Below are 22879 nucleotides of genomic sequence, written 5' to 3'. Positions count from 1 at the left end.
TAGTACGATTTCCAATCCATAATCATTTTATCGTAAAGTATCGCAATTGAAAAATTGTCAACTAGCCTCAAATACGAATGAACGTAAATAGTGAAATTTCCAATTTCAAAAATTCGCTGGAGGTTCCAAAATTGCTCAAAACCATTTGAATTTTTTTTTATTTTTTTTTTTAGCCTGATTCTTGATTTTTAGGAATCGAAAAAAAAAAAATTAAATGCATTTTAGAACTTGAAATTACGGTTGGTGATGTTTATTATTTCGCATGCTTTTTCTGTCCGGGGGCTTTGCCCGGTTTAAAAATTGTCATGCAAGTTAGGATACCCGTCTCATAAGATAAAAAATCTATTCTCAAAGACAGAGGTTGATTTTCTGTTGAAAAAAATTAGGTACTGTACAATTTTCAACAGTGAAAAATGTCTTCCATTTGAAACAAAACAAAACGAATGGTTTCAATTTTAATCGATTTATTAAAAATTACATACGGTAAATGCAAATAATAATAAATGAACAAAAAAAATAACGAAACGAACATTGAAAAATAACAACATGAGAAGTTCTGGAATTTACATACAAGTAGACTATAAAAATAACATACAGGCGATTAAAAACAATTAGAACAGAACAGAAAAAAATTTGTTTTCATTTTTATGCATTTAAAAAGTGTTCGATATTCAATTTTAAACCTCCCACATTAATTAATCGAATAATAAATTTTCTAGTTCCTCGAAATTCATTAATATGTATTGTATTTCACATTAAAAAATTCATTCAGACTGTTGGCAATTTCTTGCGGTTGGAATTCATCAATTGTTAACAACCTCGTTTTCGTTTAACCAATAGATTGACGAACTCCTTAGCTCCTTGAAAATCACCGATGTTCCAATTCGACAGACTATTCAGATTGCTTGCAATTTGTGGAGGATCGAATTCGTCGACGAGTGAAGTTCCACATCTTATCAGCTGCACGATGAATTCTTTTGATCCGTTGAATTCTTCAATATCCCACTTCGATAGAGCATTTAAACTACTAGTGATGTCTATAGAACTGAACTTGTCGACTGTTGAATGCCCTCGCCTTATTAAGCGAACAATAAATTCCCTAGCTCCTCGCAATTCATTAATATTCCATTTTGACAAGGCATTAAGACTATTGGCAATTTCTTGAGGTTGGAATTCGTCAACTGTTGAACAACCTCGTTCGCTTAATAGATCAATGAATTCTCTAGTTCCGAAAAAATCGTCGATGTTCCATTTTGACAGACCATTCAGAATGCCTGCAATTTCCACAGGAGTGAATTCGTTGACGAGTAAATTTCCGCATCTTATTAGCTCCATGATGAACTCTTTCGATCCCTCCAATTCGTAAACATTCCATTTGGAAAAGGCATTTAAACTATTAGCGATGTCTAGAGAATTGAACTTGTCGACTGTTGAATGTCTTCGCTTTATCAATCGAATGATGAATTTCTCAGCTTCTTCCAACTCATCGATGTTCCATTTCGAAAGAGCGTTCAAGCTGTTGGCAATTTCTTGAGAATCGAATCCATCGATCGTAGAACTTCCTCGTTCAATTAGCTGATTGATGAATTTTCTAGCACCTTCGAAGTCATCGATGTTCCACTTGGAAAATGCGTTTAAAGTATTGGAAACTGCTTGCGAATTAAACGTATTCACCGTTAGATTTCCGCATTTTACCAACTCGACAATAAATTTTCGAGTTCCTTGTATTTCATTAATATTCCATTTACACACAGCGTTCAAACTATTGCAAACTTCTTGAGCATTAAATCCTTTGGCCGTAGCACTTCCACGTTTAACTAATTGAGATACGAATTCTTTGGAGCCTTGTAATTCATTGATATTCCATTTCGACAGAGCGTTCAAACAATTGGAAACTCCTTGACAGTTGAATTGATCGATAATCACGTTTCCTCTTTTGATTAGCAGAATGATGAAGCTTCTGGCTTCTGGAAAATCATTGATCTTCCATTTAGATAAGGCGTTTAGACCATTGGCGATCTCTATGGAGTTGAATTTATTGGCGAGTGAAGTTCCTTTTACAAGTACTTGAGTGATAAACTCTCTAGATCCTTGTAATTCCTCGTTGTGCCATTTAGACATAGCTTTCAAGGTTTTCATGACTCCCATACAAATGTGTTTTTCATCTTCCATATTACGCTGCGTTGAAGCGGATTCACTGGCCACAATACAACCTTGTTTCATTAATTTAACGACGAACTCGCTAGCTCCTTCTAACTCATTCTTGTTCCATTTGGACAAAGCATTCAAGCAGTTGGTTACAGCCTGAAAATCAAACTGGTCGACTGTCTTGTTTCTAGGATCTAGTAAACTGTTTCCTTGATTGATTAGTTTAACGATGACAGACTTGAATAGCTGGACTTCGCTCGTTTCTTTACCGTGCACTTGAATGGTAACGTTCCAGATATCTTTTCTAAATACATTCCAAGCACACAGCGCATTCAAGGTATTCGCGATTTGCCACGGTTTTAATTTATTAACAGATTGACGATTCGTGTCAAATAATTGATTCGCTTTTATTACTATTTGAACAATCAGTACTTTGAAGTTTTCCTGATCTTTCTCATTCCATTTCTTATCAAAAATATGAAATCTTGACAGAGTATTCAAAGTACCGCAGGCAATATTAGCATCGAGTTTGCCCAAAGAATCGTAACGCTTTGTCCATTCTTCAACCAGAGTGCTTATCTGATCCATCTGATCTCTGCTTGTGGAAGACAACTTTTTAGAAAAATCGGAGTGTGTTTGATAAGTAGAAAATATTTTTGTTTCGCTATTCGCGTGATTGTGTCGCGATTTTTGAGAAAAATCGGGATGGATGGGCAAACTAAAAGATACTGGTTTTAAAATATCATTACGAGTATGAAGCACCTGCTTTGAAGAATCACAATGATTTCGCGAGCTACTACCTTTTTGTATATAAGAAATGTTTTTAGAAAAATCCACATAAATTCGTAAATTGGGCACTGTTTTCGTGACTCTACCGCTATGGATTAAATATAATCTCTTCGGGAGATGAGCACGTCCTCGTAAGATAGAAAACATGTTGAAACTCGAGTGATGCAGCTGCTTTCAACCCAAAAATTCAACGAAGTGCTGCTCAACGATCAAAACTTTTAGAACCCCAGCGAGAAATTATTCCTGAAATAAATACAAATGTTTTATAGTAATTCGTATTGGAAAACAGCCGCATTATTTTGACAAATTATGATTCAACATCGAGATGAAATATTTACAAGTTTTCGGCATTACTCGATCAAAACAATTGATAATTCATTGGAATTATATCAAACTAATCCATCACAAATTTCGAAAAAAAGTTTCCGCGAATTTTAAAGATAATTTCTTACTTTAATGAGCATTTACATCCGAAAGAGCATCTTCATCGAACTGTTTAAAGTCATTCTTGATGAAAACATACGAAATCGTAAAGTTACCCAACGAAAGAAATTATCATTCAGGAAACACATAGAATTTCAACTTCTGCGTTTTACACTGAAAATATCACATATCATTACGACATATTTGAGCAATAACATACAAATGAACATTTTTTTTTCGAACCGAATACCACAAAACAAATACAAAAATGAACTTACAAACGTTACTTCGAACAATTTATTCAGTTGCTAAGATGCAAATTATTGAAGTTTGACTCGTTTGGAGGAAACAGTCTCCACTCACCAGGTAAAATGTAATATCATTGAATCCTACCAAGCTTCGAAAGTTTCACTTCAAAGCTGCATTAGTTTTTTAATATCTGTCAACAGAAAATGAATACCAACATTACTCACAATAAATATGTCAATCTTAAAGAATATTCAAATTATAGTACAATGATCAATTGATCAATCGAGGAAAACTAAGGATCCGGTGTTTCAGTGAATGATCTTGCAAATACAAAAGAATCTCAAATTCAGGTGATTATCATTGGCAAGGCTATCTTCATAAAAATTATTTCATCATCCCGACAATTGAAAACTTTTGCCGAGGATGACATAACGTTAGAGTATATCTGATCTTTTTAAATAACGGTCTTTGTTGTACTTACGAATTATTTGTTAGAAATTAATTCTTCTGTGATAGAATTTAAGTGAAAATTGGTACTATAGTCTATGCCGGTAGAACAACCTTGACGAATTTATAACCGAAGTTTGACTTCAACGAGCTGGAATCTTTTCTCTAGGAGAACTGAGCATTTCACGTAATGTTCATTTTTAGTTATAAGAAACAATTGGACTGAAATTTAAAACTACGTACCTTACGTACTGCACAATTTAATTTTTATAATTAGGTACAATTTAAAATCAGCGTCGACTCATTCATACAAAACAAAAAACAATGAATTGTTATCAGCATGTTTTCAAAGTCAAATATAATAGTCAAATAAAGTCATATACAGGGTGCTCAGAAATATCGGGTACTCCTAAAAAAGTTGGTCACTGAATGATAATAATGATAGCACATGATTGGTTGTTGGACTGGAGAGATAACATTCCACCAATCATATGCATCTATTTCACGCTGCCAACGCATTTTACCATTCCCTACATACATTTCAGCAACAAGGGATATTTATCACGTATGTATTGCTGTTTTTAGTGTTGGGGGGCGTTGTGTCTGCTCACCTCGGCTTCGCCTCGGTTGCGCTGGTCGCTTTGTCGTTCATACTATGTCGGTTAACTTCCCTCGGCCTTCGGCCTCGGTGAGTACAATTTTTTTATAAACAACCGCAAGTGCTACATACACGGTAAATGTCCAGCCTCCGTCTGAACTCACCAAGGGGAGTAATGTCGATCGAGTGAAATATAAATTATGAACGGCTCGGCTTCGCCTCGCCTAATTCGGCATACTATTCGAAAAATAAAAATAATATTAATAAAATACACTTGAAAAAAAATTTATGGTAAAAAAAAATTTTCAAAAATTTGGAATCGAGCGGGGATCGAACTCTGGACCTTCCGATTACTAAGCCTTCTGTCCTGCCACACCGCCATCGCTGCTGGTTGCTAGAACTCGTTTTCGAACGCTATAGAAGCAGCGGAACAACGACGAAAACGAAAACTACTTATATACGCGTGCGCGCGCATGTACGCGTTGCTGAAACGATGTAGGGAATGCTTAAATGCGCTGCGCACCTATGAAAAACTTTTTTTGAAGTACCCAATATTTCTGGGCACCCTGTAAGGAGTAGCCCCAACTGATAGCAGTGATAGCGTTATCAATAAAATTGTTGGCCCTAAATAGCATAGTTAAATCGGTTAAAAATGAAGAATTTAAAATCTGTAAAGAAGTATGAAAAACGGTTGTCAAATTCGGATTCTGCGTCAAAAAAGGCCCTAAAATCATACAAGCTTTACCCTTATTTCATTAGAGACGAAGATGAAATAATTATCCGTTGCCGTCTGTTGCCCACTATGTGATTTTCAAGTAAACAAAAAAATAACTTTAAAACGAATTACTTACATGAAATCATGTGAATTGTAAAGAATGTTAAAATGTGTGCTAAATCATGTTCTGCGGAAGTCGCTGCGTATTCTAGTGATCACTCAAAGGGGTTTCAGCACCTCGAAGTAAATCAAATAATAATTATGATTTAGTTTAATTTAAATTAATTAGATAATTGTACCATCGACGAGTGTGACAAAGTACCTATAACCTTACTTCCACTGCCTCGATATAACTATGATTTATTCAATCAGCGGTAAAATTATTTTCGATATTATTTCAGATGTACGTATGCAAACTATTATGAAGTATTGAATGTACAGCCAAATGCAACCCAGAAAGAAATCAAGGAAGCATATTTAGAATTATCGAAACAAGTAAGTTCAAAGAACCTAAGCACGTTCGTCCAGTTTATAGAAGTTTTGAATATTTCATAAAATATTACTCATTTTCAAACAGAATCATCCCGATTTGAATCCGAATGATCCGGGTTGCCACAATCGCTTTATTAAGCTGCAAGAGGCTTACCAAGTACTTAGAAATTCTTCCATTAGAAAAGAATATGATGTGAGAACCGGCAGAACTAGGGAAGAGTATTATTATCACAAAGATGCTCGTCAGAAATACAATTTTTCAGCCACAAGAGATGAATGGATCAGACGACAGAATGAGAGGTGAATAATCTTGAACCACTAAACTAGTAAATAGTAATGTATATTTTAGTAATGCTTTAATTTCAAATTTCAATTTTTAGAATGGAAAGAGAAATGAAATTTGGAGAACAATTCGACCAGAGGTTCGATGATCCATTTTATAACAAAATTTACTATATGATGCCTGAAGAATTTCGAATATTTTCTATAAGAAAAAAAATGTTTTATCGTTTCATCAACAAGAGGGGTATTATACTTCTGTTGGGAGTGTCGGGCTTTTTCATTTACTCGTATTTTGCGATTATTATATTGGGATCTTTGTTGTGTAGTAAGTATGATTTCAATTTTCATGAGTATGATTATAGGTATGAAAATAAATTTACTTCATACTAATTTCTTATTTTCGTATTCTTAGTATCTGACGACACTACCGAGGAAAATATTCGCAAAAATGCGCAACTAAGGCGAGAATATCCAGATCGATATTACTTTGGTCGGACATATGGGACGAGAAATAAACTGATGAGCGATTTAGAAAAATCTGAAAAGAAGGCTAATGAAGTAAAAAAATGATTTTTTAAATATTGTAGTCGTGTTATAGTTTCTATTCAATTATACGTCTGTGATGAACTAGATATATCAAAGGTGCACTAGTTTTGTATAGGTACTTTGTATCCTTATTGTTGCTATTCGGTAAACCAATTTCAGTTGTGTTTGTTTGAATGAAATGTTTATTAAATAATCTGTGTTTTATAATTGTATTAATTGTACTAATTACGTAATTAATTGAAAAGTTGAAAAGACTTACCTAACCAACTTACAGTTGACTTGAAGTGTACCTTTGAATTCTCGTCTCTCCGACGAAAGGATAGCAAAGGTACAAAACATTTAGCACACGTAAGAACATCATTTGCAATTTTTCTGAATATCTAGTTATTTCTTTCGTTGAAAACGTTTTTCCTTATATTTGGTTTTTTAAGTTTTTGGTTTCAGTTTTCAGTTGTTTTTTTTTTTTTTTTTTTGCTAATCACCGCATTATGTCGCCAAATTCTTATCCAAAATGGTATTGGTATTTTGGTATTCTCCGATACAGAAAATATTGGTATTTTGGTATTTTATTATTTTGTGGATTTTTTTTCGGTATCCGGTATTGGTATTGGTATTGATATTGTACCAATATAATACCGAATTGAAAAGTGTGTTTTTCAGCCAAAATTGACCATATCGCCTACCTAGGTCTGGACAGCTATTTCAATGGTACATTTTGATGCAAACCTCCAAAATCGAGCTTGTAAAGATATCGTCTGATAAACGATCTCAATTCAGTCTTTTTGGCGCCTTCAGCGAGTTTTCAAATTTCTCCAAGGGTCGAAAATAAATTTTAGCTTCAAAAAAGACAAATTGCGATTGTTTTCATGCCGAGTCTTGTTTGAAAAAACCTCTTGTTATGTACTGTTTTTGAAAATTTGATTTTTTCCGCTAATTCTAGAATTTACAAATTGATTAAAAATTTATTTTTGAACCGAAATTCCTGGAATTTTTGCAATGACCACCAAAACTGGCGAGAAGGTCCCAATAAGCACTGACCAAAGTTACAAGTAGTTCGAGTAAGTTCATTTTTGGACCATCCTTAGTGATTTGAAGTTTCTTTAGAAAATTAAAAAGTCGCAGTAGGCTTCAGAATGACCCAAAACTAGTACATAATTACGGATATGTGTAATCTAAAGTATAAAAAATATTAACATAGGTTCACTTTGCTGAAAAAAATTTGTATTTCACGAAGACGTTTCAAAATCCTCCGCGAAACAGCTTTTTCTGGATTTTCTAAATTCTTAAAAACTCGCCAGAAATCCAAAAATGAACTTCATGTCGACTTCCTTGAAAAGGTAAAAAATAAAAGAAACGAGTCTCAATGAATAAGTTGTCCAATATGTGCCTCAAATTTTTAAAAATTGATTAAAATTCGTCTAAAATATTTTTTTTGATTAAAAAATGAAAATGAATAATTTTAAGACGGCGTGGACATGAATGATCTGTTGAAAAATTGGGAAACAGGGGTTGAAATGTCCCTTTTGAAAAATCAGTAGATACCTACTCAACTATTTAATTTATTTTCAAACATTTTTTATCAACACGAAGACTTTATCAGCTTCACAATTAGATATTTCAGTTGACCCCTTACCTATAGCCTTATAGTACAGTCATTTTAGCAAAATTTTTAGTCGAACCTCGGAAAAATTAAGGGAAAGCTGAATTTAACATTATTTGTTCAGATTGGTCTCTGCAAAAACCCATCAAAAGTTGCACCCCGCAACTTGCTCCCCCCCGCAAGAGGTCATTAACCTTTGCCGATACAGGTTTTTCGGCTGTATCGCCGACATGAAGGGTCGGAAAGGGAAAATGTTCAAATAAAAATTGTTCTACGCTAAATTTACTACCAGCATGGCCAGTTCAGCTTTTCCCAAAATGGCGATTTCACCCTTACTAAGGAGGGGGTAAAGTTGTTAATTTTATGAAAATTGTTTTTAAAAATGAAAATCGACAATTTAAAACGTGAACTCGATTCACGGAAGACCCGAAAATATTTTGACCAAAGTTGCACACTGCAACTTGTCTGGCACCCCCGCATGAGGTCATTGACCTTTGTCAATCTATGTTTTTCGGCTATATCGCCGAAATTAAGAGTGGTCGAAGGGAAAAAAGTGATTGAATTAAAATTATTTTACGTCAAATTTCCTATAAGCATGAGAGCATGACCAGTTCAGTTGAAACATATATGTGACCCGCTCTGACAAAACCGACCATTTCGACAAAATTTCAAAAAACGTTGCTTTCTCAAAAATCTGATCTTTCAACCCTTAAAACTCATTTTAAACATCATTATTTTGGACACTTTTTTTTGTCGAAACGGTCGGTTTTGTCAGAGCGGGTCACATATTTCTATTTTTGGTGAATTTTTGAAAATCAAATTTAGGCCAAAAATGAGAAAAAAATCAAAATGTTACCAAATTAACCTAGAAAGCTGAAATTTGAGATGAATACTCTATTTTCGACCTGCGAAATCGATTGGAAACGATTTCAAACCATTTTGAGCAATTCTGGAGCCTCCAGCACGTTTTTGAAACTTGAAAATCCCACAGAATTTCATCAAATGAAGTTGGGAAGCGAAAATTAACGCTGCAATCCACACCAGCGACTTTTTTAAAATTCTTGGAGCCTCCAGTAGATTTTTGAAACTTGAAATTTCTACAAAATTTCACAAAATGGAGTTGTAAAGTTGAAAGTCATTGTGTAAACTAATTTTAATACGCTATGAAGTCGACTGCAAGTAGATTTCAAGTGTTGTTTTGTAGACATCAGTGAGTTTTTGGAAATTACCAGAGCCTCCAGTAAATTTTTGAAACTTGCAATTTCTACAAAATTTCATTAAATGGAGTTGGAAAGCCGAAAGTTGATTCGAATACATTTTGTGACATTTTTTGAAAAACATAAGTTTCTAAAAATCTGCTGGAGGCTCCAAAACGAATTGAAACTGCCTGCGATCCACCTCAGAATAATGTCAAAAATGGGGTGTCTCTGTTTGGTAAAATGTTATGGAAATTTTGAGCATTGAAAAATCTACTGGAAGCTCCGGTAATTTCTAAAAAGTCGCTGGATGCTCCAAAACGACTTAAAATCTATCGATAGTCGACTTCATAGTGTATTAAAATTAGTTTACAGAGTGAATTTTAGCTTTCCAACTGCTTTATATGAAATTTTAAGTTTCTAAAATCTGTTTGGAGGCTCTAGGAATTTTCGAAAAGTCGGTGGAGACTCCAAAATGACTTGAACCAATCTGCAGTCGACTTGATAGCGTATTAAAATTGGAGTAGGTACAGAGTGAATTTTGGATTTCCAACTCTGTTTGGTAAATTTTTATGGAAATTTCGAGCATTGAAATATCTGCTGGAGGCTCCAGTAATTTCCAAAAAGTCACTGAAGGCTCCAAAACAACACTTGAAATCTACTTGCAGTCGACTTCATAGCGTATTAAAATTAGTTTACACAATGACTTTCAACTTTACAACTCCATTTTGTGAAATTTTGTAGAAATTTCAAGTTTCAAAAATCTACTGGAGGCTCCAAGAATTTTAAAAAAGTCGCTGGTGTGGATTGCAGCGTTAATTTTCGCTTCCCAACTTCATTTGATGAAATTTTGTGGGATTTTCAAGTTTCAAAAATGTGCTGGAGGCTCCAGAATTGCTCAAAATGGTTTGAAATCGTTTCCAATCGATTTGGCAGGTCGAAAATAGCGCATATTTCAAATTTCAGTTTTCTAGATTAATTTGGTAAAATTTTGATTTTTTTTCTCATTTTTGGCCTAGATTTGATTTTCATAAATTCACCAAAAATCGAAAAAAATATTTTATCTGAACTGGTCATGCTTATAGGAAATTTGACGTAGAAAAATTTAGTTCAATTACCTTACCTTTTTTCTCTCCGACCACTCTTAATTTCGGCGATATAGCCGAAAAACGTAGATTGACAAAGGTTAATGATCTCCTGCCGGGGGGGGGGGGGGGTGGCAGACAAGTTGCAGTGTGCAACTTTGGTCAACATATTTTCGGGTCTACCATGAATCGAGTTCACGTTTTAAATTGTCAATTTTCATTTTTACAAACAATTTTCATAAAATTGACAACTTTACCCCCACCTTTGTAAGGGTGAAATCGCCATTTTGGGAATAGCTGAACTGGTCATGCTGGTGGTAAATTTAGCGCAGAACAATTTTTGTTTGTTTAAATAGTTAAAATTATATCTAATATTATTTTGAAAAAATAAAGTTAATAAATTATTTTTAAATATATTTTTATATTGAAAATATAATGTTTTATTTTAATGAACATTTTTCCTCTCGGACCCTTCATTTTGGCAATATACGGCCGAAAAACTGGTATCGGCAATGGTTAATGACCTCTTGCGGGGGTAGCCGGCAAGTTGCGGGGTGCGACTGTTGGTGGGTTGTTTTAGAGATCAATCTGAACGAATAATGTGAAAATTTTGCTAAAATGACTGTACTACAATTCGAAATTCTTTCTGTTTTGTAAAAATTAAAATATGTACATAAATAACAATTTCTTTATTTTTCATTATCAGTAGGTATAATAGGTAACTATTATTAAAATCATGCCTTTGAAAAATATAGGTACCTAAGATCATACAGGTATTCAAATTACAAGAGAAACAATATAAAATACATACATGTACATACGTACGTCGGCTATCTCGTAATTATTTATTCAAAATTTGGAAATAATTATACAATCACGAGTGTTACGTATTTAAACCCGAGCATAGCTCATCTATTAAGTAGGTATGATTCTCAACCTCGAGTAGGTATACTTTTTCAATTTTTAACGTTAAAATGTTTTTTCATTCAAAAAGCAACATTTTTTATAACGATTTCAAAAGCATTTTACGCTTACAAAAGAACACGAGGAGAAAAAAAAATACACACAAAAAACTCGGGAATTTTAATGTAAACAAAACATGAAACGAGAAATATGCACCGTTTATCGAATATTCAAGCGTTTTGCCATTTTATTGCTTGGAAGTATCCGAGAATGGTTATAAAACAAGGTAGAAATTACGCCTTTTTCCGTTCTGTTGCTTTTACGATAAGCATATTCGATGGTTGATACGTCGCCATTTACTGTTTCGCGATGATTTTACACCAACTTTAACAATGATATGGAGTTTATCACATTGTAGCCTTATTTGTAAGGATTACCTTCGACGTCTGTTTTCGAACTGATAACCTCTTTGGCGTCTTTTTTTCTCTTACGCTTTTCTCGTTCGTCATTTTGCGAATCTGTAAAAAAAATAATATACAGACCTTGGATTAGCGCCTATAAAGGCCACCCTTAGAGTTCTTCTATTATTTATTAACGAATATTTTTATACACAATTGACCAAGGGTGGGTGTAAAAGGAGGGGGAAGGAAAACACACCATCGTGAGCAAAAATAATTTCCTTAATGAGGATTTTAGGCCTATACAAGGTGACATTGAGTTTGTTTTGAATATTTTGGTGCGGGTCAAAATTAACGCCCTCGTCAAACGATATTCAATCAATGTAAGGAAACTTTTAACGTTTTGTCGAAATTGCAAGTGTGTTTTCCTATATTATACTCTTAGGAAGCTAAAGACTACAAATCGATACTGTAATTTATTAGTGAGACTACTTAAAATGAAATTCATTTTCCGAATGCGAGCCAGAAAAGGTTTTTTGTTTAAACGAACGAAAATATTATGTTTTCATTCCACGAGATTTTTTTTTTACTCTCTCGAACTGAAGATAATTTCGGTGTCGATACTTCGTTTGTATTTTTTTTTTTTTCGGGGACGATAAGAAGAACACGAATCCGTGTCGTTTACTTACTCTTAAAAGCCCCTTACTTCCCACGTTTATTTGTAATTTTTCTGGCCGAAATGAAATAATATAAATTTTCTCAGAGGTAAAATAACCATAAATTATAAGCATTTAAGCCGAAAGGGATATTTCAAAAATACATTTACCACGTTTTACTTCGACGTTGCAAATTAAAATGCTTTCTTCGGCCACTGAACCCCACAAATAATCGTTCCTGTTGGACATGTAGTCTTCCTCGTCCTCGTTTATAATGGTTTCGCCGTCGTTATCGCTGACCAAAGGCTGGCTATCGAAATTTTGACGAGATAACTTGGTTTTCATTCGATCATCCTCGTTCATAAATTGAACCCTGCGGAGTTTTATATTATCGTTTGCTGCGGATGAGGGGTTTTGTGTGGCTGAACAATCGTTGGTTAATTGACAAAAGTCGCGAGGAGGATGACTGCTGGCGGTGGTCAGCAGGTAGCTCGTTCCTGTCGTTTGTTGTTGACTACATCGGACTGATAAGGGGGCTGTTTGGTCTCGTCGACGCATCTGAATAAGAAAGAGAAAATCGTTACGTATTTTCATGATGACTTACGAGCGAATCTTTTACAATTTGTCATCTTCAATATAACTTAAATTTGGCTCACATTGAAAGAGCATGTCATCCAGACCTCAGAGTCAAACTTTCACCTGCGGAAGTGGATTTTTCGGATTTCGGGGAATTTTTCAAAATGGTGGGAAATATGTAGTATAAGTATTATTTTTTTACAAAAAGAGGAAACGAAGAGATAAAAATCTGAAACTTGGTTTATATGCTAAAGTCGCTCCCCAAAATCGATTGCCATCACTTTCCAGCCGTTCTGGAGCCTCCAAAAAAATTAGAGTTTCTGCAGCAATATGAAATTGCTCTAGAAGGCGTTCCAATCAACTTCGACGACTGAAAATTTAATCCTGTCATAAGTTTAACACTCCGAATCGAATACGACTGGTGAATGCCAATCCAAAGCTTCGAATTGAAAAGTGTAGGTAATACAAAAAGCATTGTTTTGCAGTTAAAAAAAATCTCAAGTTTGAAATAAAATCTAAAATCGTCAATTTTTGCCAAAAATTACTCAATACCTCGTCTACTCTGTAAAGTCGACCCTTCCTCAAATCGATTTCCTCCACTTTTGTGTTGATTTAAAGCTTCTTGCAAAATTTGACTTTTCTCCAGCAATTCCAAATTGCTCCAGAAGGCGTTGTAATCAACTTTTGCAGCTAAAATTTCCATCCTACCATAATTTCGACCCTTCGAATCCATGAAGGCAGGTCATGTATTTTTTTTACAAATTGAAAATAAAATCCAATATTGTCAATTCTGCAACAAATTTCTTAAAACTCCTACTAGGTACCCATTAAAGTCGATCTTACCCCCTCCCAATCTTGGCATGTATTCAAGAGTATATTTTTAGAGGATCAAAAAAATATACGTCCAATGAATGGAATTAATTTGTCTGTTTGGGGTAGGATTGTGAGAGATTTAAAATTGCTGGAAAAAGTCAAAGTTTTACTGGAGGCTTGCTTCAAATCGAAAATGGTGGCAATCAATTTTGGGGATAGACTTTGGAAGTAGACGAAGTTTTGAGAAATTTGTTGCAAAATCGACTAGATTGAATTTTTTTGAGAGTTTTCAACTTGTAAAAAAATACCCTTTTCAACGTCTTGTTGCCTCGGATTTCCGATTCAGCGGTCCTGATCAATTTGGGATGTCGAACTCATTGTATAGAATGAAATTTTCGGCAGCAGAAGCTGATTAGAGCGCCTTCTGGAGCAATTTAAAAAATGGGAAATATATAATCGAACGATAAAAAAGGTGGTTAGCACGATAACCATTTGAACGATAAAACGTGGCTTACTAACGGTAGTTTAAGTGGTGAGCACAGCATTTTTCAAACATTGAAAAAGGTGTTAGCCCGATAATTTTCATGGATAAACACGATATTTTTCATTGATTAGCACGATATTTTTCATTTTTTAGGGTGTCAAAAATCATATTTCAGAAATGAATGCAAATTTTGACGCCAATCTTTTTGATACACGGGTATTTTGAGGCGCTGAATTCATTTTTGTCGTTATTTTCGTTCGAACCTCAAATGGGGGCCCCAGGAGGTGGCGCAAAGGGGTAAATATTTTGAAAAAGTCAATTGGCGGGGTATCGGTATGGACGTTTTTGGGCTCCAGAATTCATTTTTGACGTTATTTTGGTTCGAAACCCAAATGGGGCTAAGAGAGGGGGGATGCAAAGGGGCAAATTTATGAAAAAGTCGAGTAGGGTATTGATATATAAGTTTTTTGGGCTCCAGAATTCATTTTTGACGTTATTTTGGTTCGAAACCTAAATGGGGCCTCAGAAGTGAGAGGGGGTGCAAAGGCTATCAAATAGGTAAAAACATAGAATTTTTCGTAATTTCATTGAAAATCTGTGATTTTTTTCAAGTCTAATTAGGGAAGAATTGGGACATTTCGGGAAAAAGTATTAAGCTGAGGTGAAAATTTACCGAATTTTAACTCTCCCTTGGTAGCAAAATCCATCCCATTGGGTCAAAAACGTAAATGAGGTCATCCGGCGTATCTCGTTAAGCTTTATTGAAATAGGTACCTACTAGAACACTCCATTTTTTTATTCACTCGCGAAAATCTGATACTTTTTTGTCGTTCATTTACCCTTATTTATCGTGAACATCACTTATTTATCGTTCATTCTGTCAAAAACTTCTCGTGGAAATTGTTTATTTTTTATTGTTCTTACTATCATATCAAATACTATCAACTAACAATACTGGCAACTCCATTTAAAATACATTTGGCGTTTTTGTCGCAACAAGGGCGCTATCTGAGCGGCTGGGCAAGTAAGTAATATTCATGTCAAGGGCTGTGATTGGTCAATTCAAATCTCGCGGCTATCAGTACCACACAACAAATTAAAAAAAACACCTGATAAAACATCATAAAACCACAAAATTCAATTCAACCAATCAGAATGCATCTGATAGGATTTAGTTACTTGCCCGGCCGCTAGGAGGATTAAACATCATTTTTCAACAGAGTTGCCAGTATTGTTAGTTGATAGTATTTGATCATATATATCGTGGATACCACCTAATTTATCGTTCGTTTTATAAGAAATCGTGCAATACATTTTTTTATTGTGAAATACACTTTTTTATCGTGCAATCCTCTTTTTCATCGTGAATACTTATTTATCGTGATAACCCACTACTGTTATCGTGCTAACCCCCTTTTTTAAAGTAACGATAAATTGCACCCATTTAAAATTTCTGCAGGAAAGTCAAATTTTTCAAGAGGCTCCAGATTGGTTTGAAAATAGTGGCTATTGGATTCGAAGAGGTCGAATTTCGCAGGTAGACGCAATTTTTAATAATTAGTTGCAAAAATCTTACGATTTTGAATTTTATTAAATTTGAGATTTTTTAACTTGTAAAAAAATATGTCTTACCTACTCTTTTCAACTTGTTGGCTCGGATTTGCAATTCATCGGCTATTCGGCTGTTATCGATTCAAAATATCAAAATTATGACAGGATTGAATTTTCAGCTGCCAAAGTTGATTTCAACGCCTTCTGGAGTGATTTTAAATTGCCAGAGAAGTCAAATTTCGCTGGACGCTTTTCATTTCAAAAAAATTGAATGAATTTATGAATTTGATTTCTTTATTTTCACTCATTCAAAAAAAAATTATTTTGTGAAATGAAATTTTAAAAATTTCTGAGTTTAGTTTTACCTTACTTACAATTTTTGGCTTTACTGGAATTTTTGAAAAATATGTTGAAAATTTATTGTTTATTTTTTTGTTGATATTTTGATCCTCCTTTATTTTTAATTTCAATATTATATCTACCCATTTATAATTTTTAAAATTATTTTGTATTGATTTTTTTAAAAATTAGATTGAATAGATATATTTTTAAAATAATTGGTTTAAAAAAAATAAGCTACTGATACAATTTTAATCGTTTTCAAACAATTTTAAATTTATCAGTTTTATTCATCAAGTTAGAATTAAAATTTTTTTGCAAACATGTTTTCCAATGGTTACCTACATTACTGCAGGTGGAAGAGAACAGAGTGTGAAGAAAAGAACCACCTGAGCACACCCTTCTCCGTCCAAGAAGTTTCAGAGGTGTAGGTGATCAAGTCACTGAAAAATGGAAAGGCGGCTGGCCTAGATGGTACAGCAGATCAAGAGAAACCCATCTCACTCCTGCGCCATTGCTATAAGCTGTTTGAGGGACTGCTTCTCAACAGAGTGCAGGATACAATTGATGACAGACTCATCCCACAACAGGCTGGTTTTTGCTGAGGGAAAAGCTGTACAAGCCACCCAGTTGGGTGAAAATCTGCCCTTCTGCCAATAAATATGCGGTAAAGAGCAGTTTAATTGGCGTTTTATACTTCAACAGGACTTTAAACTGCTGGCATGCAGCAGATTTTACAGTTTGCAAAATTGTGCTTCAAGTCACCTGTGTAATTTGAAGCGACTTTTTGGATTGTTACATTTTCTGCTGATAAACACGTCACAAGAATATTTCGTAGCGTATTTTTATTGCGTAAGGTTGCTACACTTCTAAATTATGTGGCGTATTTTTGTGTGTTAAAAAAACCAGCCACAAAATACGCTACGCAAATATTTTGTAGCGTATTTATTCGTGTATTTGCTGAAAAACACGCGTAAATGTGGTATTTTGCGCTAGTGTTTTAGCTTAGTATGTAAATATTTATTCAACTCTATCAAGTTCTCTGGTGGAGTAGGTAGCAAGGATTCCGCTTACAGATCTGGGGACTCCAGTTTGATCCCCGCTAGTGCCAAAATTTTTTTCAAGAATATTGATCAATGGCAGATTTTTACGCGTAAATAAAATACGCGCCGATTAATGGACAGAAAAAGCATTGGCGTGAAATGCCGGAATTCCTGCCCGCGTTTTTATGTCGCATAAGAGCAGATTTTCACCCAACTGGACAGGTCACAAATCTTATTCAACACATTCAGGATGGTTTTGAAAAGAAAAAATCACAGGTGCAGTTTTTGTTGATCTAACTGCTGCATACAATACTGTGAACCACATCTATTGTGCAAGAAAGTATATGACATCACCCAAGACCATAATTTCACCACCATCATAAAAGCTATGCTCAGTAACAGGATGTTCTATGTCACCTACACGGGAAAGTCCAGCAGATGGAGAAGGCAAAAAAATGGGCTGCCACAGGGGAGTGTCCTTGCCCCAATCCTGTTCAACATATACACTAATGATCAACCTATTGGAGATCAGACCAGTCACTTCCTATACACAGATGATTTGGCAGCAACGGTACAGGGGGATACACACATAGAAGTATAAGAAATGTTGCAGGAAACCCTAAATAAACTGGAGACCTACTATATTGTGGACAATGCCCTCAAACCAAATGCTTCCAAAACTCAGGTGTACAGCTTCCATCTGAAGAATGCTGAGGCAAAGTGTACATTGACGTTGGTATGGGGAGGAGTGCAGCTGGAGAACTGTGAAAACTCGGTGAGAACACAAAAATGATGGTAGAAGCTAGAAACAACTTACTGCAGAAACTTGTATCAACTAGATGGGGAGCAAAACCAAAGACACTGAGGACAACGCAGCCATGGCACTGTGTTGCTCTACAGCAGAGTATGGATGTGCTGCCTGAGGCCAGTCCACACACACCAAAAAGGTTGACATTGTCCTCAACACCACCATGAGAATTGTCTCCAGATGCCTCAGACCAACTAACCTTAAACACCGACTAAGAATATGTGGCATCACATCCCCTGGAATAAGACGGTCTGTAGCAGCTAATATAGAAAGGACAAAGAAAGAGCGGGACCCACACCATGTCATGTTCAGCAAAAGACAGGTGACCCCAAGACTGAAGTCCAGGAAGAGTTTCATGAGGGAGACGCACGTAATGGATATGGACCTGTGGAGGGGAGAGAGGCTAGATGGTCGGACCTTGAGGGGGCCACATGTAGCAAGAACATGGCAAATGGATACAAATTGCCCTATGCAGAGTGGCTTACACTAAACAGGATCCGAGCTGGATGCGCCAGGACAGCAGTAAACCTCAACAGATGGGGCATCCAGGAGGATGTGAAGTGTCCGGACTGCAGACAGACACAGAATGATGACCACCTCCTAGTATGTGGCACCAGCACTGCGTATACTAGAGAGGAGCTTTGGGGAGAAGTAAACAGCCTCACTGAAGACCTGGTGCAGAGATGGAAGGGAAGAGTATGATGAAGTCGGAATGTCCCGGACACAATAAGAAGAAGAAGATACTTACTTTTTTTTCTAAAAAAAAGGAATTTTGAATTTTTATTAATTTTTTTTCAAGGTCAGCTAATTCTTTGAAAAATTTTAATGTTAATCGTTATTGAAATTATAATTTTTAGGTGGAGAGGAGGGGGGGAGAGGTTGAAATTTAAACGACTGCTTGCGCCAAATCTTTTTAAAATTAAGGATTTTGGATTCAGTTTCATAATTTTTGTTTTTCAAAATTATTCTGCATAAGTATATTTTTAGACAATTTGATATAAAATATTTTAAAATGCTTCCAACTACATGTAACAGTTTTCAAAATTACTTTGCATTAAATTTTTTCCTTTTTGAAAGTGGAGATCCAATCGATTTGGGGGTCGATTTTCGGGGGCGCAGGAAGTTTTGTGTAATTTGTTACAAAAATTGACGATTTCTGAAATTGTTCAAAATTTGAGATTTTACACCAACCTTGTAAAATATTGAAATTTTTAATTCGTCATCTCAGATTTGGGATTCACTGCCCTTAATCGACTCGGAATGTCGAACTTATGATACCTATAAGATTGAATTTTCAACTGCCGAAGTTGATTACAACTTCTTCTGGAGCGATTTGAAATTACTGGAGGAAACCTAAATTTTTCTGGAGGCTTCAGATCGGCTGGAAAATGGTGGCAATTGATTTGGCAGGTTGACTGTAGCACACAGGGAAACCGAGTTTCAGATTTTTATCTCCGTGTTTGTTTTTTTTTTTTTGTAGAAAATGAATACCAATACGTAGGCCATTTCCACCATTTTCAAACATTTTCCAAGAATCGAAAAATCAACTTCAGCAGCTGAAAGTTTGTTTCTTGAGGTCTGGGTGATATGCTCTTTCAGTAAGCTTAATTTTAGCTCGACCGGAATCGACGACGAGTTGTAAAGGTTTCCCTGTTAAAGCATATTATGTAGCTCTACTAAATTACTCGACACCTGTTACAGAACACCCTGTATCATGAACTCAAATTTCAGATAAAATAATAAACAAAATACGTAAACTCATTATTAATAAAAAAAAAATTGCCCGAAAAATTGAATCAACTCGACTTCTAAAATTGAAAAATTAAATTATCCATTTATATTCAAAAGGTAGGCACGTGAGTATATTGGCAAAATTATGTCCGCAGGTTATATCCAAGCTTTTTCCCTCCTCCTCCTCGAATGTTTCATAAAAACTCGTTACCATTCTTTATACAAATACTCGCCACAAAAATACAAAACATTCCTATACACAGATTATGCAAACCGAGCTAGGGAATTTTTTGTATCAATGAAACCCCCAAAGGTAATGTTTATTCAGACGTTTTACGTACGTTCGAGTTTATATTTTTAAAAACCGAGAATTTAATTCTGCCTAAAACCTAATACATTCATAGTATTTTTCCCCTTCGAATCTTTTCCTTATTCTTTGGCTCTTTATATCCGTTTGCCAAAGTAACCAAAAAAAAAAAAAAACCTCGAACACAGTAGGAAAAAAAATATAACAATATAGCAATGTAACTATGTACCGTTTGCAAAAGATCATAATAAGCGGCAGTTCCTCTTCCAGCTTTATATTCTTGATACTGGGATATAACACACAGCAAAGAATACGCCTGCGAATAAAATCACGCCATTATAAACGTGTACATAGTAGAAAAGATGAGATTTCTTAAATATTATCACACTTACATTGAGCAGAAAAATAAATAATTCAACGGTAAAGAATACTGCCGTGAGTGGGTTGAAATTGGGCTACAACAAAACAAACACAGGTAGTAGAGGCTTGCGGAAAAACGTCATCGGCAGACGGTGTAAATTTAATTCACAAAATACGTTACTTACGTCATCTAATGTTAGCCAATAAGCTGAATGTGAAATGTCGATGAACGAAGACACCGATATAATCGCCATCCACGGTAATAAAAGAAATCGAATTTCCTGTTCAAAAGAGCGTTTGAAATTGAATTAGAATTAATTGGTAAAGGCTTCGAACGATTTATAAGGGGTTTCACCCTCCCTCCTCCTTTCTCTTTGGTTCGTCACACCGACCGACGACCACTATAATAAAATTGTACCTAAATATTGTTCTTTTTAATTTTTCAACCCCAGGTTCGTTACCAGAAACAAAAGCTGCTACTAATTTATAATTATGAATAAAAAAAATAATTAAAATTTCGTCGTTTACGTGTAATCCTGACGGATCTTTTTATCTAAATTCTAAATACACCAGTCACGTGTCAGATTAACGAGATTTTTTATTAATACATTTACGAAATGAGGGTTTTAGATGTGAAAACCTACAGAAAAGGTTAGGTTTACATGTTCATCGGTGGAATTTTTTTGCTTCTGTATAATTTTCAGATCTCTATCTGTTTTACATACGTATATAACATGACTGATTTTCATTCCTCATTTCACTGAAACACAAAGACTTTCAATTTTTGATAAGATTTTAAATTAGCTAAAATTATAAAAATCCGTATTGACCCAACTGAAATACGAACAGACAGAATGGTGAAGTGCGATACATTATTACAGAAATAACCAGTCCTGGGCTTATCGAAAATTATGTGGGGTAGTTCGCCTCTCAATGAAATATCCGTTCACCCGTTCAAACGACACGTTAATAAAATTGCCTACCTTGTTCGCCGTAAATTTGAATTCTCGATTTTACATACCGGGATCTTGTACCCGAGGGGGGGGGAGGAGTGTGAACAGACCTCCAGAATTTTAGGTAAAATTTAAAGAAATTAAAAACTGGATCGTGTAATATCAACTCACGAATGGGTATATTTTTTGAGGTACCTACCTGTACTTATACCTACTGAGTACTGAGTTCAAATTTTCATTCAACATTCAAACAGCTTTTTTCTATCTCTAGAATTAACTTCTGCAATGATTAAATTTTGGTTTTAAGACACTGTATCAGGCAAAGAATAAGTAATTTTTGTTGAAAAACAAATGTTTTCGTTGGAAATGGAAGTTTTTGCTAAAAAGTAAGCATTTTCTTTAAAAAATGTCAGTTTTTGTTGGAAAACAAACATTCGAGTTTTTTTTTTGACATAAGTAAATATTTTGTTGTTAGAAAATAACTGGTCATGTTAAAAAATTACAGGATTTTTTGAAAATTGACATTTATTTTTGCTTGAAAACGACAGTTTTAAGTTCATGATGAAAAATGACAGTTTTGTTAAAAAACGTAGATTTTTATTCAAAAAATGACCATTTTTTTTAGAAATTGACATTTTTTGTTCAAAATGCCGATGAATGTTCATGTTAAAAAATTGCTGTTTTGTTTTTTTAAAAAAGGCAGTTTCTGATGGAAAAAGATCATTTTTGTCAAATGACACTTTTAAAAAAAGTGATGTTTGAAAATGATAATTTTTTTTGAAAAAATGACAGTGTTTGTTAAAAAACATTAATTCATACCTGGGTAATTCTCAGAAAAAAGGTCAATTTTGATGTGCATAATTTTGAAAAATAAAAATCATTTTTTTGGAAAATTTCAAGTGGGAATCATTTGTATAGGTGTCCCAGATTCCTGTTCTAGTGTTGGCCTCAATTCAATCTCCCCCACTGTGGACCCCGGCCCCCCTAAAACAGCGATAATTAGGATTCGACCCTCATCGATGTGTAATATGTCGATTGATATGTTTTCGAGGTCGTAGAATTCGAATCTGGAGTTATTTTTTATGTAGAGGTGGAGGGGGAGGCGTGGGGAGGGGGAAAATGTCAACTTTTGCTTATATTATCGTGTAATATGTCAATTTATGTTTTTCAGGCCGCAAAGTTCGAATCTGGACTTATTTTTATGGTAGGGGTAGAGGTGAGGTGTGGGGAGGGAGAAAATGTCAAATTTTGCTTGTTTTATCGTGTAATATGTCGACTAGCGCGATAAAAGTACAGCTGTCTGAAATTTGGCCAAGTCGAAGGACAAATGGGCGCTGGACAAGCTGAAGAACAATCTCAACGTTTTTTCGTTTCTAGCCTTACCTAC

General features: G+C 34.8%; 3 protein-coding genes across 6 annotated transcripts in view; 1 reads left to right on the top strand and 2 right to left on the bottom strand.

Annotated features, from left to right (window-relative positions):
• Positions 1 to 446: 446 nt before the first annotated feature.
• On the bottom strand, positions 447 to 4447 carry LOC135835010 (uncharacterized). 3 transcript variants are annotated; one of them, XM_065349056.1, is made up of 5 exons: positions 4300 to 4447; positions 4091 to 4230; positions 3639 to 3799; positions 3390 to 3534; positions 447 to 3180 (listed from the first exon to the last, which is right to left on the bottom strand). In XM_065349056.1, the coding sequence occupies exon 5, from the start codon at positions 3082 to 3084 to the stop codon at positions 811 to 813; it is 2274 nt and encodes a 757-aa protein (XP_065205128.1). In that variant the 5' UTR covers positions 3085 to 3180; positions 3390 to 3534; positions 3639 to 3799; positions 4091 to 4230; positions 4300 to 4447; the 3' UTR covers positions 447 to 810. The 3 variants fall into 3 exon arrangements, with proteins under 3 accessions (XP_065205128.1, XP_065205129.1, XP_065205127.1); XM_065349057.1 differs by lacking the exon at positions 4091 to 4230 and having other exon boundaries at positions 4300 to 4437; XM_065349055.1 differs by having other exon boundaries at positions 4091 to 4425.
• A 790-nt stretch (positions 4448 to 5237) lies between these two features.
• Positions 5238 to 6896, top strand: LOC135835015 (uncharacterized). The gene is made up of 5 exons (XM_065349063.1): positions 5238 to 5612; positions 5771 to 5864; positions 5947 to 6161; positions 6242 to 6468; positions 6556 to 6896. Exons 1-5 carry the CDS (start codon positions 5530 to 5532, stop codon positions 6711 to 6713), a joined length of 777 nt encoding a protein of 258 aa, XP_065205135.1. The 5' UTR covers positions 5238 to 5529; the 3' UTR covers positions 6714 to 6896.
• A 4348-nt stretch (positions 6897 to 11244) lies between these two features.
• Positions 11245 to 22879, bottom strand: part of LOC135835012 (uncharacterized) — a 97494-nt gene continuing 85859 nt past the window's right edge. Inside the window, exons 5-9 of one of the 2 annotated variants that reach the window (XM_065349059.1) lie at positions 20725 to 20820; positions 20572 to 20634; positions 20409 to 20495; positions 12701 to 13085; positions 11245 to 11991 (exon numbers count right to left, since the gene is read on the bottom strand). In XM_065349059.1, the coding sequence (XP_065205131.1) occupies positions 11894 to 11991; positions 12701 to 13085; positions 20409 to 20495; positions 20572 to 20634; positions 20725 to 20820 (729 nt within the window). In that variant the 3' untranslated portion in view covers positions 11245 to 11893. Of the gene's footprint in view, positions 11992 to 12697; positions 13086 to 20408; positions 20496 to 20571; positions 20635 to 20724; positions 20821 to 22879 lie in introns of both variants that reach the window. The other variant, XM_065349058.1, reaches the window with a different exon arrangement.

The sequence above is a fragment of the Planococcus citri genome, chromosome 2, assembly GCF_950023065.1.
Source record: "Planococcus citri chromosome 2, ihPlaCitr1.1, whole genome shotgun sequence".
Classification (NCBI taxonomy): domain Eukaryota; kingdom Metazoa; phylum Arthropoda; class Insecta; order Hemiptera; family Pseudococcidae; genus Planococcus; species Planococcus citri.
The sequence above is the reverse complement of the archived record's forward strand: the minus strand, read 5'-3'. Positions and strand labels throughout refer to the sequence as shown.